The sequence below is a fragment of the Lissotriton helveticus genome, chromosome 5_1, assembly GCF_964261635.1.
Source record: "Lissotriton helveticus chromosome 5_1, aLisHel1.1, whole genome shotgun sequence".
In the NCBI taxonomy this organism is placed as follows: Eukaryota; Metazoa; Chordata; class Amphibia; order Caudata; family Salamandridae; genus Lissotriton; species Lissotriton helveticus.
This window is the reverse complement of record NC_136065.1, coordinates 1,973,220,677-1,973,236,900: the sequence shown is the minus strand read 5'-3', so window position 1 is coordinate 1,973,236,900 and position 16,224 is coordinate 1,973,220,677. Positions and strand designations below refer to the sequence as shown.

The window sequence follows — 16,224 nt, the reverse complement described above, 5'->3', positions numbered from 1 at the left end:
GGATTCTGCACATACACAGAACTATGCGCAGGATTATGTGACCTTGGTGTATAGGGGCTAAGCCTTCCCACCACCTTAGTGCCCATGAGCCCAGGACCGTCTAGCTATAGTGTCTCACTCGCTCTCCTACACACTCATAGAGGAGCAAATGATTAGACACCCCAGAACACAACACTCTGACTCTCTCAGGGATTGCGGTAACGAAGCAAAACCCTTTCGCTTGCACTCTTATTTTTGTCCACAATAAAGTCTGACAGAGACACAAAATAGTTTAGACTACTTATTTGAACTATTGTGTTCTATAATGCAGTATATGTGCTACAAAAAGCAGAAAAATGCATAATACAAATATTGTCAGCATAGCAACAAGGCCATATATCATGAAGGGAGATGTCATAATGAAAAGACAAAAGAGAGAAATAAATTCAGCCTAACCTTCCTCCCCTCGCTAGGAATGGGTGTTATTATATAAAACAAGATCTCTGGGTTTTGTCAGCAGACTCCATACCTTAGTGCCTAGATGGTAGATCTACATCACTAGATCTACATTATTGCTCTTCCCCCCTGGAAGGGTCCCTCTCCAAGTGTGTGTTTTTCATGCGTGCATCCCTGTAATATCAAAATGATCGTCTCCCACCAGCCTTATTGGTATGTTATGCCTAAGTGCTAGGGCCCGACGAGAAAAGAACAACAAGGGGCATTTATTATCGACCTTGCTCACAATGTTCAGCCTAAACTCCAGGAACAGGCAGAGAATGAACACAGCGAATAGTTCCCATGTGAAAAGTACAGACAGAGATGTAGTAAAAATGAAAACAGCTAGTAACGTGTGAAAAGCTGAATCATGGCTGAAGGGCTCCTGCTGACTTAGTGATGTTGACAATGTCCCCACCGGCCACATGACACCTTCAGTGGAGAACATGCTACCCTTTTCTTATTGTCTTATTAGATTTGGATTATCAGTGGGTAGAAGTTGCTTGTGTGAAAAACGTTTTGTCTTCCCTAATAATATAGTTTCTGGATAACAAATTTAGACAAGAGAGTTACCCACAGTTGCTAATATTAAAAAAATGGAGTAAAGGTATGCTCAGATGCGATGGAGGAGCATGTAGAAAACAGTGGTATTGTTCACAAAAAGAGCTCCATTTATCATCCTCAGACCAATGGCACTATTGAACGTATAAACAAAACTCTCAGGGATGGTATTTTGTTAGCACATGGCAATGGCTTTAATTGAAAGGATAAATTACACAGCCATCTTAAGGTTTCTAGTTTAGCCCTCCGTAGATTCACTGGGAAAACTCATTTTGACCTTGAACACAGGTGTGTGTGTGAGAATGGTGTGGACTCATGGTGTGAAGAAGAAATGGCTTTACAAGCTAGTTGGCTAGAAGATTTTGGCTTCTAAGGTAGCATTTGGTGATTTGGTTCAAATGAAAGTGCCTGTGAGTTGTGCAGACTAGTCCTAGTTCACAAGAGAAATGAAAGATGTCAAATTATACAAGAATAGAGCAGCTGTGATTAAACTAGCAGTACCTAATTTGCGCTTTGATTTTTTTTTGAAAACTTTTTATTTGAGTACAAAAGCATAATGGTACAGTAATATATATGTGACATCGATACAGATTGTAAAACAATATACATCAAGTTATTCACAATTATAGCTGTGAGAGACCTTTTCCTTTGCATCTTAAAAGCTAGAACTCACTCAATCCACAGCACGGTAGTCCAATTTCCCAAAAGAAAAAACATTCATTCACTCTCATCTGAATCACTGTTCTCCGGAGGTGGTGGGTCACATATGCCTCCCCTATATGAGTTCTATTTACCCCATACTCTTTACCACTTTTTGGGACATCTCCTGTATACAAAAACAGATTTCTCCGCCACCATCGCTAGGTCCATATCCTCGCACCACTGGGTCAGTGTCAGGCTAGTCTCGGCGCCCCATTTCTGCGCAATATTCCGCTTGGCCACTGTGACCCCCATAGTTACCCACCCTTGCATTTAATTTGCGCTTTGTTGGTCTTGTCAGAATGATGGATCATGAATGCTTAATTTCAGAGAGAAGCGCAGAGCAAGGGCCTACGTGCCCATTGCTATTCTTTATTAACAAAAAAAACAAACTTCACAATAACGTACAGAAAGATATTTGACAAAGCTTGTTGGAATGTGGTCTTTGTTTTATCTCTCAAGGTATTTGCTTCTATTGATAAGTTATGCAGTACCCCTCAAAGTGAAATGCTGCACATCACTGGAACGTAGGAGAGGGTGGTGAGAGAAGGCCATGCTTGGGGAGATGCTTGTGACTAGGACATAAAAACTTCACTTCAGTTCCTTGCACACATATAACGTCAGCTCGTGAAAAGTCAGTACCCGCTGCAGTGTGCTTACTAAAGCAGTCCTTGTCTGTCTGTCAGTGCCTATAGTGTGCCTGGCAATGTATAGTTTATTTACCTGACGCACTCGTGGCAGAGCTAAAGATATTGGTGCATTATGCTGAGACAGTTGAAAGGGGGCTAATGTTCTTAGAGTGGGTGTGAAGTGCTGAGGGGTTTGTGTAAAATGCAAGGTTGGACTCCCTGTCAAACGGATCATTGGGAGGAGAGTGGACCTCACATCTGCCTACATACCAAGAACCAACTCAGAGGAGAGTGAAGGGTGGCCTCAGCCTTGCCGCACTTCTGTCCACTGTACGTACTGCACTGCAAATCGTGCTCCGAAGGGAGTGAGGGCAGGCCAAAGTCTCACTGCACATGAGCGTGCATGCACAAACCACACCAGCACTCACCAGTTCACAGCGGATCACACTGATACACTGAACACCACTGTGTAGATGCTTTATTTAGACAATCAAGTCCATTAAAGTGGTAAGTGCAAGTTTAAAAGTACATTGAAAGAGGTCAACAGCGTAATGCAAAAGTTTAGCCTTGAAATTAAAAAAAATACATATGATATCAAAAACATATATCTTTGAGGAATTTACACTTGGAAAATTCTTTCTCAACACCACTGCAGCCCACTCGACACCCCTTCTCCCCAGACCAAACTTTCTATGAGCGGCACATCACCCAGCGGACAGTGCTCCCCACCATGATGCATGGCTTCATTGAGCACCACTCTGCTCCAGTTCACCCCTGGCACTGTCTACTGCAGCACTTCACTGCATACCAAAACAAGGCATTGTTTGTCATGCCATCTGGGATTTGAGCGTTTCAACAGAAGCAAAAGTACTCTGAGGCGTGTAAAATAATGCGTGCACCATTTTTTTAATTTAACGAACAATAAATAAAAAACTAAAAATAAGGACCACTTTCACTCTACCTTATTCTTATTTTTTTTGTGATTATCAATACAACTTGGAACAATAAATGAAGAAGAGGCTGTCTCATTACAAAATAACAGGACTGCATGTATCTAGAGCTTTTTAAGTTTCGTTTAGACTGAGCAAGCACTGTCTCAGCAAGGCATTTGTTTAAATACAGTAGGTTACAGCCCACCCATAGCTTACCATTTGTTAGTTTCAGCGCTGCTCGCATTTACTTCGCTCCTGTTTGTCACTTCATGAGGGCGTCAGGTCCTCTTCTTGTGTTTGGCCCTCCCCGGGAGCACAGACCTAGTACTTGTGTCCATCCACTACTCCTGTTTTTCCTTTTTGGTCAAGCACACCATATGAGTGCTTGGTTTTCAGTCCATCCCCAATATGCCCATCTGTGCAGCTACTATTCCTTTTTCATGCTGTTTCTTTTTCCTCCCACCCCCTTTCACTGCACCACTTCAGCCTATGCCACTGCACTCTACGCCACTGTACTCTACTCTGCTGCACTCTATGCCACCACAGTCAATGCCAATGTACTCTACTTTGCACCACTTTACTGTACATCAATGCATTCTACACCACTGTACTCCACTCTGCACCAATCTACTATACGTCACTGCACTCTACACCCTTCTATTCAACTCTGCACCACTACACTCCTCACTACTACACTCTACGCCACTGCACTCTTTGCCACTCTACTCTGCGCTGCTCTATTCTGCACCACTCTACTCTGCACCACTCTACTCCTCACCACTCTACTCTGCTCCAATCTACTCTGCACCAATCTACTCTACGCCACTGCACTGTATACTACCGCAGTCTATGCTACTACACTCTATGCCACCTTACTCTACTCTACATCACTGCACTCTACAGCACCGCACTCTACTCTATGCCACTCCACTCCACATCATTCCATGCTACTCCACTCCACTGTATGCCACTCTAAGCCACTTCACTCCACTCTACTCTACGCCACTCCCCTACACACAGTGCCACTCTATGTCACTCTACACTATGCCATATCATTCCACACTTCTTTATGCCACTCTACTCTACGCCACTCTACGCCATTCCACACTACTCTATGCTATGCCACTCCAGTCTACTCTACTCCACTCCACATCACTTCATGACACTACACCCTAGTCTACCTCACTCCACCCTACACCACTCCATTCTACTCAACTCTACTCTATGCCACGGCACTCTACACCACTCTCCTCTATGCCAGTCAACTCCACGCTACTCTACTCCACTCCACACCACTCCACTCTATGCAACTTCACCCTATGCCACTCCAAGCCAATTTACTGCGCTCTACTCTACGCCTTTCCACATCACTCTACTCCATGCCACTCCAAGCCACTCTACTCCACTCCACTCTGGTATAAAACACAGCTAAAAGACATTAGCAAAGCCAATAGCTCTTGTTTAGGCAAAACACTTGTTTTTGTTTGCTCTCTTTTGCCACTGCACAGTTTCAAGGCCGCTGTACAGAATCAATTAAAAACACTGGCAAAATCAATCAGTCCCAAAAGCGAGACCTATTGGCTTTACCAATGCGTGTCATTTTCCAAGGTTTCTCTCCAGGGCCCGTATGTGGCGCTGTTAATCAAATGTTTACTATTTCATGTGGTGACTGGAGAGTGTGAAGGAGTGTTGGTGGTGGGCGGGGCCGGTATGCGGATGGTGCCAGTAAGGAGTGTGTTCTGTGTGAATGCCTCTCTGACGTCAGCAGGGGGCTCGGTGACTCAGTGAGTGAGGCTGGTGCAGTCAGAGCGTGTCCTGTATCCGGGCTTCCCAGCACATGGGTGTCCGGTCAGATATAGCACATTACAGCCCGGGCCTGGAATAGCAGCGGCGGCTGTATAAGAGACCGGAGGGTGGGCAGAGACAGGGAGGGCGAGTCACAGCTGAGAAGCGCTCCAAGCAGACAGACAGAAAGAGACATAGAAACCGTCAGACTGACTGCAGAGACACCCAGGCAAGCGGCGAAACAGAAAGACAAAGAGACAGACATAGTCAGGAGCAGAAGAACAGACAGACAGACGGACGCCGCAGAGATGTCGGGGTGCACTGTGGTCCAGCGGGGTGCGGGGATGCTGAGTGCAGCTGAGCTGAGCTGCCAGGTGCAGGAAGAGAACAAGGCCCGGAGGGAGCTCTACACGGCGGAGTGGAGGGACCTCAGTCTGTCCAGCAGGGCTGAGAAGGGGTGAGTGAGTGCGGGTCTGTGGGATGGACAGGGTAAGTGGGTGAGTGGGAGAGTGGTTTTAGTGTGGCGGGAGTGTGAGTGAAAGTGCGAGTTTGTGCGGTATGAGAGGGTATGGAACTGAGAATGACTTAAGAGATGAATTGTGAGCACGAGAGGTGGATAGACTGAGGTAATATGTCAGAGAGAGAGAAACAGAGAAAGAAAGAGAGAGAGAGAGGGAAAGAAAGAGAGAGCAAATCCGTGAAGAGAATCAGTGAGACAGTGAGTGAGAATGTCAGGTGAGTGATTACAGATCATAGAGACAGGTATCCTGAACAAATAATGAGCGAGTATGGGTCAGGCTGGAGGCGAGTAGAAGCGAGTGAGCGCAAATGAGCAGGGTCCCCGGGTGTAGATATCTGAGATCACGTCTAGGACAGGTGATGGTGAGTGAGTGAGTGGGAGGTGAAAGTAAGTCATGCATGGTGATGCGCAATGGGTCTGAGTTGTCCTGCTGATGGGCAGATTCAATACATGAGGGTAAGTGGCTGCATGAGTCTGGGATGGGTATGGGATATGAGAAAAGTGAGTGTATGACTGATGATTGGGTCTGAATGAATGGGCTGCAGGGCCAGGCTTCAGGCATGTGGACATGTGAGTACCTCTGCTCGAGCCAGCCAGGGTAAGCGCAGGTTTTTGGGTGGGCAGTGTGCGTGACGAAGGACGAGTAAGTGTATTGTCATGGTTAGCAGGGCTCCTAAATAGTGCTGGAGGAGTGAGTGTGACTCAGGTTCTGGTTGGAGTCCAAGCCCGTGTGAGTGAGTTTGGCTCTGTGTGTCTGCTTGGGTGAAGGTGACTGCAGCTCTGGATCCAGTCAGTGTGAGTTAGTGCGGCTCTGCGGGCCGGCTGCCTGAGTCAGTGTGGCACTGTATGAGTGGCGCACTGCGTGATAGAATATGGCTTTAGAGGGTGGTGAGGGCCGTGAGTGTTAGAGTGAGTGAGTATGGCCCATGATCAGGGTGAGGATTTGCTCCCTTCCCCTTTACCTACTCTTCTCAGATCCAGAAAGCCAGTTCATTTCCACTGGTGTTTCTGTGAGTTGAAGGGGCTCCTGTCCCAGTTCCATTCATATTGGGCCCCTCCACCACAGCTGTTGAATGCTGCCCCATGCCAGGCGGCAGCACAGAATTATGAAATATACACGACTCATTGCCACACACATACGTAAATATAGCCATATACCTTTAAATTACACTCTTTGAAACACTTCACAAGTGAAATGTTTGATTAAAATGTTTCATTATGACTTTGTAAGTGTGTGTTAGTGTGCCCCCTTAAAAACCTCTTCTAGAGACACCGCTCTTCATTTCTGTCCATGGACTTGCCAGGAACATTACTCGTACCTTCTGCTGTTGGAGCTCAATAGGTGCTCGATAATGGTGACCCTGCATGACTTACGCGGAAGCTGCAGCCAATCTAAGCCCTTCCTGCTGACCCCGGTGCCTTCTCAAGCCCAGCTTAGGGGAGCACCAGGCACTTTCCTGGCAGCTGATGATTCAATTGATGAATTACCCAGTTATTGCGTCTTGCCTAGTTTCTTACGAGTGTTGCATTCTGGGTAGCGTGCTCAACAGTCGGCCATCTGGTGCTGATGCTGACATCGCTTTGCCCAGGATCTGTCACACTTTACTCCTTCTTTGGTTCACCTAGGAATACCTTCCCTTGGCTGTAGCAGCATCTGTACTTTAGCTATTCCAGGTTGTAAGGTCCTAAAAGCCGCTAGGAATGGGCTCTGCATCAGGAAGCTCTCTGTCATTCATCTTTACTTTGGATTGTCCATTTTGAGTGACACATTTTGGCTCCTGAACTGACTAGCTCAGCCAGTCGGAGGATCGACATTGCCATTCTTTGGATTTTTTATGGCCTATGAAATGTTTGTGCTCCTAAGGAGCACTCAGTAATAGCTTCCTCACTAGGAGATGCTCCCCTATGAACCCCATACATTGGGCTGGACATAGTATATGACATATACTGCTTCCTGCGGTGCACCAAGGTATACGTTCTCCAGTAGGAAGCACTCTATTGTTGATTTTGACATTGAGTTTATCTTGCCGTATGGCACATTTCGCATAATGGGGGTACACATAGGGATTCAGTTGTTCATGGCCTCTTTTCCTCTTCCTACAGCTGTTGTATGAGAGAAGCCGATGACCATCGGAAGGAGACCTACACCAAGTGTCACGAGGTCCGATTCCTGGTGCAGAGGTCTCCCTGGAATGTCATGAAGCTTGGTCGTCTCGGTGAGGTGCCGACAGAGTACCATCTACCCTACCAGTGGGCCCTTCCCCTGCCTATCTTCAAGCCTGTGGACCTGAGTGGCAAAACAGAGAGGGTGCCCACCCCTCAGGAAATGCACAGAATGATGGCGTTCGAGAGGGCCTTGAGCCACCCGGGCGATGGTCTGTGCTGGGACAAGAAGATGATCTCTGAAATCACCAAGGATCTTCCTCAGGTCATGCAGATGCCACACGTGGAGTTTGGAAAGGTGCCCCTGCCACGGTCCCTGTCCAGAACCTTGTCCCAGGAAGCCAGAAGAGGCTGAGGGACAGACTGGTCAAGCAGCTGGCACACATGGACATTGGGAAGATGTTCCTGCCAACCTCCCTGTCCAGAAGACCCACAGTGGTTGAACACAATAGAAAGAACCGATTCAAACTGACTTAACGCACCCTTCCTAACTTTCAAGTGTTTTTCTTCAACATGTTGGCGCGTTGCATGGACTGGGAGAGTAACGGGTTCAGGAAACTTGATTAAGTAGGTCTGGCCAAGAAAACTGACTCAGGCCAAGACCTCTGGGGTTTGTCTGGGTTACTAATCATAATAATGATCTCTAGACAGGCTCCAGTATCTCCAGGCCTCATCTATGTGTTTTTTTACTGCTGTATTTTATTCGAAAATTGACTTAGCCATAGAGCGTCACATTGTCAACGATCAAGCACAGTAAAAGCAATCAATGAATTGATTAGAATGATAAAAAGGAGCCAAGGAAGAATTCCCTGAACATAAAATATAGAATTGACTGAAGGAATAGTCTCAAAAAGCAAATGAGAGAAGTACCTTAGTAAGAGAAAGAGTGAAGGGCAGAGGAAGGGAATGGGCAAATTATTACAATAGTGAGGAGCACTGAGTGAGAATGAGCAGAGACGAGAGGGAGCAAAGGGGAAGAGGATTGACCAGGACTGAGAAGTAGAGTGGAGACTGCATGTAGACAGTACGAGCACCGACGAAAGGTAGGAGGAGGCAGGTCACAGATAGGTAAAGACAGAGTAAAGAACAGGGAGGATTAAAGAGGAGGCAAGTGGGTGAATTAAAAATAAATTGAAGAGGTGCAGCACACAGGGGAATCGACCAATCAGAAGATGGGAAGACAGTGCCACTGGAGGTGGGTAAAATTATTATAGCTCGTCAAAAAATGGGTGAGGCAACTAAAAAGTGAGGAAACTAGTGATAACTGGAGGTCAGCGGAAGCACTGAACATAGTAAAGACAGGTGCAATAGCCCATGAGGACAAATTAGTAAACAAGGAGGACGAGTATTGATCCTTGGAGTAAAGGAGAGGGAAGAGGAGAGTTTGCTATAGTCGCCGTAAGTGGGAAGGGTATGCCCAGATGTGGGTGCCTTGCTCGCTGTGCCTACGGATTATAGCTAGCCTGAAACCGGTCCCAGGATGTATGTTTTCCAGTCCAGGGAGGACTTTGCCTGGCAGTTCAGGTGGACTGTTCTCATGAGGAGTAGGGTCAAGACCGATTGGCACATGGCTGGGTCAAAACTGGGGTGGCATGGTGAGCAAAAAAACGATGGATTTAACCCAGATCTGGGGCTGGATGTTTGACAATGTTCAGCATTCTAACCATCATCTTTTTGTGTTGCTAAACAGGAATGAGAAGACAGATGTATGGACTTTTGTAGAGACTGAATGGGCATGTGCACAAAATATACTTATAATAGAAGAAATGTGAAACAAAAGGACCAGGTGGTAAATGAGGCTTCACAAAGCTCAGGAAGGTGTCTATTCTGGACAGCTAGTAGAGCGTCTGACCGCTACCTCACTTAGCCAACCACCAGGCTCTTTTTGAATAATGTATTTTCAAACCCAAAAACAGATCTAGTAAACAGGACAATGGCATATTCTTATAATTTCTTGCTCCATGATTATGATATTTCTCTTAATTTGATAACAATCAACTGTGTCCTGCTGACAAAAAGTTGGATATTTCATTTCATCAGCACGAAAGAGCTTGTTCAATTCAGTAACAAGGCCATTTACGAACTAAGGGACACTTGTATCAATGAGTTTTACCCATTCTGTGTCTATAGAAAAATGCTTTCGTACATGAGGCGATAATTTCCTAGCCAACAATAATGTTCCTCTGAATCCACTATCAATGTACTCCACCTTTGACAATGATGAATATAAGACTTTTGTCTAAAAAGTGTTATTTCACAAATCTTGATTAGCAGAACTTGTTGCAAAATGTGGTGTTTTGTTAATATAAAATATCATAATTGTGTTCAATATGTTGTACTCCACTAAAACCTTAAATTTGCCTAAAGTGTGGCCGCTGCTATGTCTGAATAGCTTTGGGAGCTACTGCCTTGACACTCTTTGCCTTAAAAAGTCCCAGACCTTTCTTGAGGCAGAGTTGGTGGGATCTAAGACTCTGGACCCTGGGGTCTGTCAGCACTTTATACACAAGAGAAAGCTCATTTGTTGGAGTTGCATCTTTTGAAATGTGCTTATTTTATCTCTCAGGCTCATGAAGTCTTTTAAAAAATTATGGGGTATATTACCAACCAATAGAGATAATTTTTGTCTCTAACTTGTTTAGAGACAAAAATTATCGCCGCACATCGGCGATTTTTATCGCAGATAAACCTTGCTATTAGCAAGGTTTATCGCAAATGCGATAAAAAACGGCCGCAATGCATGAATATCGCTGAAAAGTCAGCGATATTCATGCATTATCGAGCAAATGCTCTTAGCCATGTTATCCACCTCCCATTGGTTAACATGGCTAAGAACTGCTCAGGGCAGGTATTAGCTTTTGGAGATATTCGCGCTTAGCGCGAATATCTCCAAAAGTTGGTAATAGGAGATAGCGATGTTAGCGACTGTTTTCAGTCGCTAACATCTTGGCACGCCCACTTTGCATGTCATTAGTGATAAATATCACTGACATGCAAAGCGGGGCCCAAGATGGTCACTATCTCCTATTAGCTGTCGCTAACTGGTGTTAGCGACAGCTTGGTAATAGGGAGATCATTTTATCTCCGCTTTCTTGGCTTTTAAAGCCAAAAATGCGGAGATAAAGCCCCTTGATAATATACCCCTATGTTTTTTTGACATCTGTATATATGCTCTTCTGTGCATAATTGTTATTTTGTTTACACTGTATGAGGTGTTATATTTTGTGTATACTTTTAAATCTGTACAGACCTCTGCAGACAGGTTCGGGCTCAATGGATATGTAAAGTCTCTGCTGTTCCAGCATCTGTAGGGACAGAAGTCTCGGCCATTTGTAAAAATGAAAGACTAAATAAACTTGATCCCTTTGTACCCAGAATCGGCTTTAGAGAAGAGTTTGTAAAGATAAAGGCAGGGGAGAGGATAATTAAGGACTGGTGAGTAGTTTAGTGGTGGGGGGCAAGAAGAACTACATGGGCGGCAGAGGGGAGACAAGAAAAACTCCTCAGTCCAGAGATTTTAGGACAAGGTGTAGGAGCAGAAGCAACATTGTAAACGTATGAGGGTGGAGAGCGTGAGTACTGTGGGCTAGAGAGAGTGACTACTTTAGGGCTGGAGAGAGTATGTATGTTTGTTTGTGTATGTATGTGGTATTTCGATAGTGGGAACCTAGCCAAAACCCAGCGTGACAAGAAGGCAACTCCTCAGTGCTCAAAAGTTGCATAAAGTGTGGAACTGGACTTAAGACTGCTTTAGTGACCAGATAGCTGTCCAAATACTCCTTATTGGCTAACCCTGCCCATCTCCCTGACATTTTTGTCACCTAGTCAAGGCCGGAGTAGTCAAACACAACTCTTTAAAACTTATTGAAAGGTTTAAAACTTTATGGTTACCAATGCTTGCTTGCACTTAGGCCTAAAAGCTGAGATTTATGTTTTATCTATATCTCCATAACCCACTGGTGGATTTGGCTCACATTGGTGTCTAAATTCATAAAAATATAACCTATTTTTACAAACTGGTGTTGGATTTCTTTCATGTTGTGTGCCCTTCTTACTCTGTTGTTTGGTGTGCCTAATTGTTTTACACTAGTTCCTTTGTTTAAGCCTTGCTGCTTGAAGCCCCAGCTACCAAGGGTCGAGCTAGAGTTTGTTTTCAAACTTTATGCAATTTCTAAAGTCATAGTGTCATACATTTATTTCTTGCCACATTATATAGTATGAAACATACATCCATTGTGCATTTTTAGATTTTGCATATATTGAACATCACTTATCAATATACATCTTGTAAAAATACACAAGTTAGGTCAATCAATGAGGAGTGTACATATTTAATATTTGCCCTATCCCTTGTGTATACAATTAGGAGATTGCATCATTGTTTGTGTATGCGTTACCGTTGTCTGTGTTTGGCTAGCTTCCTGTGTTGCATGCTCTGCTAAGTATTCTCTAAGAGGCTGCCATATGTCTTTAGGTCTGGATGTAGGGGGTTGCAGTTCTGCATATAGCTCACTAGTAGTGTCACAGTATATCATATTTCTTATCCACCCATCTACTGCAGGTTTCCTCTTCTGTCCTAGAGCATGGCTATTTCTCTTTTTGCGAGAAGTAGTGCTATTGCTACAAATCTTCGCATGGGTTTAGGAACGCTAGCAACATGACCAAGCAATGCCAGTAATGGGGATGTCATCAATTACAGAGTGGTCATCTGCTGCAGCTCCTTGAAGATTCCATACCAATAATTAGCTATCTTGTCACATGTCCAGGTCATATGTGCAAAGTTCAAAGCATGCGTGTGACATTTAGGGAAAATGTAAGAACCGGTTGGCGTTTACACTGGTCATCAGTGCTGGAGTGGCATATGCCCTGTGTAGAAATTTGAAATGTAGTCATTTACGCCTATGGTTACAGAACACCAATTTCGTCTGTAGGCAGCAGTATCTCTAGACTCTGTCTGTAAGCGGGTGTCCAAAGTCCGTTTGCCATGCAGCTCTCACTTTGGTATCACGTTTTGGGATAATCGCTTGGCACGCACAAAATAGTCTGGACAATAGCTGGTCCCCGCTGTTACCTGTGACCAGTAAGGTTAGTGGTGTAAAGGCGGGAGGTTCTAGTGGGTAAGTAGACATTTTATTCCTTAGTGCTGCCTTGACACGGGTCAGGACAAAGTGATCCATATTAGGAGCGTCACGAAACCAGGGGCCTTCCATACAGTTAAAGACGTGGCCACTTGGAAACAGAACCCCAATCGTGTGTATTCCATACCATTGCATAGCATTGCACCAGTGGGTCCTTCATAGGGGTGAGTCATGGGTTGGCCAATATTGGAAAGGCGGGTGAATATAACGTCTTGTTTCCTGTCTTCCGCAGAAACCTCGTCCATGACCAACAAGTGGTGGACAGTGTCCAAATGTCATAAAGGTCTCGTGGCATGCCCTTCGGCAGCAACGATCCCAATGGGGTAGAGGCTTCTAAGTCTCTCTCAGGTTTGGCACAGGGGACACGGGCATCTGGTTGGTACCAGTGCCATGAGTAGCTGCATTGTGCTACTAAAGAGTAAAGGTAAATATCTGGGACTCCGAACCCTCCTCGTTCGTACAAAAGTACCAGGGTCTTCCAGTTAACTTGGGCTGTTTGCCCTCCCTTACACAAGTTTTGTCAAAAGCATACAGATTTGAGCAAAGAAAGTGTTTGTTTTGGGTATAGGGATATTGTGGAAGAGGTAGAGCAGTTGAGGCAAGACCACCATTTTTAAAGATGGCTATACATCCTGCTGCAGATAGCAGGAGTCAGATCCATCTGTCTATTTGGGCTCCCAGCTTTTCAACCATTGGGCCATAGTTAAATCGTAATATATGGTATTTTTCTTTGTGTAGGTACATACTCAAATATTTCGCCTCTGCTTCACACCACGTCACAGGGAATCCCTCATATCTTCGATTTTCTACTTCTGTCATATGAAAAATCTCAGATATCCTAAAGTTGATATATAATCCCGAAAGGTTAGCAAATCTTTGGATTTCTGCCAATAGTGGGGAGAGATTTACTGCTGGGTTTCTCACATATAATACTATATCATCCGCGTAGTGGGTTATTAGCAAGGGACCAGTATTACATTGCAATCCCCATATGTAGGTGGTCCTTCTGTAGCTGTCTCACCAAAGGGTCCATTGCTATTAGGAACAGCAACAACGATAGTGGGCATCACTGTCGGTGCCGCGTGATATGGGCAAGGGCCAGGTTATTGTGTCATTAAGGCAGAGTCGCGCCGTGGATATGGGTACAGCAAATTCACTAGGGCCAAGAATCCAGTTGGGTTCCCCAGTTTCCGCAGCATCGTCTATAGAAAAGGCCACTCTACAGAATCAAATGAATTTTTCAACATCACACAGTGCCGCTACAGCAAGGACCATGGGAGCTATTCTATGGAGAGTGGCGTAGAAAGTTTGTAGATTCAGTGCTGTTGATCTACATGGTATAAATCCCACCTGTGCAAGTGAGATTATTTGTTCCATAAGTAGTGCAAGACGAGTCAACAGCATTTTGGCCAATAATTTGGTATCAATATTCAATAATGACAACGGTCTACAGGAGCCACATTGTAGTAGAGTCTTTTCCTGGCTACAATAGGATTATGACTGCTTCTCTGAAGGTGAGGGGGGGGGGGGATTCACTCTATTAACACCTCGGCATACTCCTCTAAGAGGTGCGTCACTAGAATGTGCTTGTAAATCTTATAAAACGCACCCGTAAAGCCATCTAATCTAGGCCCTATGGATCCATTAATAGCATTGATGGCCTCTATTATTTCCTCTGTAGTGAAGGACTCATTTAAAAATTGTTGTTGTGCATTTGTAAACCATACCATGTCCTTTAAGTAGGCAGATATGGCCTCCTGCATATCATGCAACATTGTGGTGTATAGATCCATGTAGTATGTCAATAGCTCTTGTGTGATGCCTGGTGTGTCTGTCACCAGTACGCCGGTCGGGTTCTGCCGTCCCGCTATATAAGATGAACCCCGTATTATATTTCCCTAGAAAATGGGCCTCTATCGCTACCGCTTCCTGATATTCGGTGAGCAGAGTCGGCCACGTGTGCAAGTATTCTGGGGTGTGACCTCCAGGTTGAAGAGAGTCTAGGGCCAGGATGTCGGCTTCTAAGCGAGAGAGTGTGCACCGTAGGTCCAAAGTAACCACAAGGTTTTACTCAGTTTATTACATGTGATTATTCAATGAGGTGGGTAGTCACCCACCACAAATTATAATCTAGTTTCTTAGAGTTATTGTGAGTGTCAGTTTCCATATCAATGGAAACTCACTAACAGTATTATTTTCAGGTTCATTCTGCCTGGATAAGGTATATGCCTTATTGCAGAGACTGGGTTTATTATAATTAATTGCAAAGGAAGCCGCTTTCTACAAGAATGTTTAATGCAGCTTCCTCTATTGCCAATAGATGCTTAAGAAGGGCTCTTGTCAACAATCCAAGGGGGAAAAGCCTAGTAGCTGTGCGCTGTACCGAATATAGGTTAGCTTTACGTATAGGCACAAAGATATCAAATAAAATAATTGTCTACAACTGAACTTAGCCTGCAAAGGTAAAAACTCAAAAGCATTTTGTGATACTGTCAATTCATTTACAAACAGTCAAATGTATATGGCCAATATCAGCTCCCACACACCTGTAAAGAAGTGGTTAGGATTTTTGTCATATATAGTCACTACCCTCCAACAGTAGCCGGAGCAGTGACCCTACAAGTGGTATTCCCCACATGTTTAAGTTTGAGGCGGAACTCCATGACGTAACCACTGCATTACTGGACTGCCCCTCCAATAAAGCTCCTGGTCCGCAGGGTGTCCCAATTGACATGTTTAAATGCAACATCAGTTTATCGGCATCCCTGGTGATCAATATTTTTAAAAACCGAAGCAGCACTAATTTGCCCAACCCTTCATTGTATTCAATTATTGTCCCTATTTTCAAAAATGGAAATCATGAGGAAACCATGATTTCTAGTGACCCATTTCCTCAATTGGTTCCTTTTTCAAAGTTCCAGCCAGAGTTATCCTTAACATAATCAAGTTATGGGCTAATGAGAAAGGCATCTTGAACAGTATGGGTTCAGAGAGGGCCTAGGTACAATGGAACAGTGGCTGAATCTTCATTTAATCATCAGTAACTATACCGTTGTCTGATACTGCATATTGTACCTGACCTTCATGCACCTCACAAGGGCAACAGATCAACATTATGGCCTCAAGTCCTGGATATTGGATTGGACCTGTCATTGGTCCATTTTCTTGCCGCCATGCATAGTCATCTATCCGCTATGGTTAGGTCTGGACCGACAGGAGAATGTTCCAACACTTTTATCCTGGAACATGGGGTTTGGCAGGGTTGCATTTTGGCCCCTGTACTGTTTATTTTTATATATTACCAATTTGAACCCATCCCTAGC

General features: G+C 44.6%; 1 protein-coding gene across 1 annotated transcript; it reads left to right on the top strand.

Moving 5' to 3' along the window:
* Positions 1–5,284: 5,284 nt before the first annotated feature.
* On the top strand, positions 5,285–10,350 carry LOC144753928 (telethonin-like). Its single transcript, XM_078641455.1, has 2 exons — positions 5,285–5,537; positions 7,704–10,350. Exons 1-2 carry the CDS (start codon positions 5,389–5,391, stop codon positions 8,116–8,118), a joined length of 564 nt encoding a protein of 187 aa, XP_078497581.1. The 5' UTR covers positions 5,285–5,388; the 3' UTR covers positions 8,119–10,350.
* The last annotated feature ends 5,874 nt before the right edge of the window (positions 10,351–16,224 follow it).

Coding starts and splice junctions, on each gene's coding strand:
- LOC144753928 (XM_078641455.1), top strand. CDS start 5,389: ATGTCGGGGTGCACTGTGGTCCAGCGGGGTGCGGGGATGCTGAGTGCA. Junction 5,538..7,703: donor TCCAGCAGGGCTGAGAAGGG/GTGAGTGAGTGC, acceptor CTCTTCCTACAG/CTGTTGTATGAGAGAAGCCG.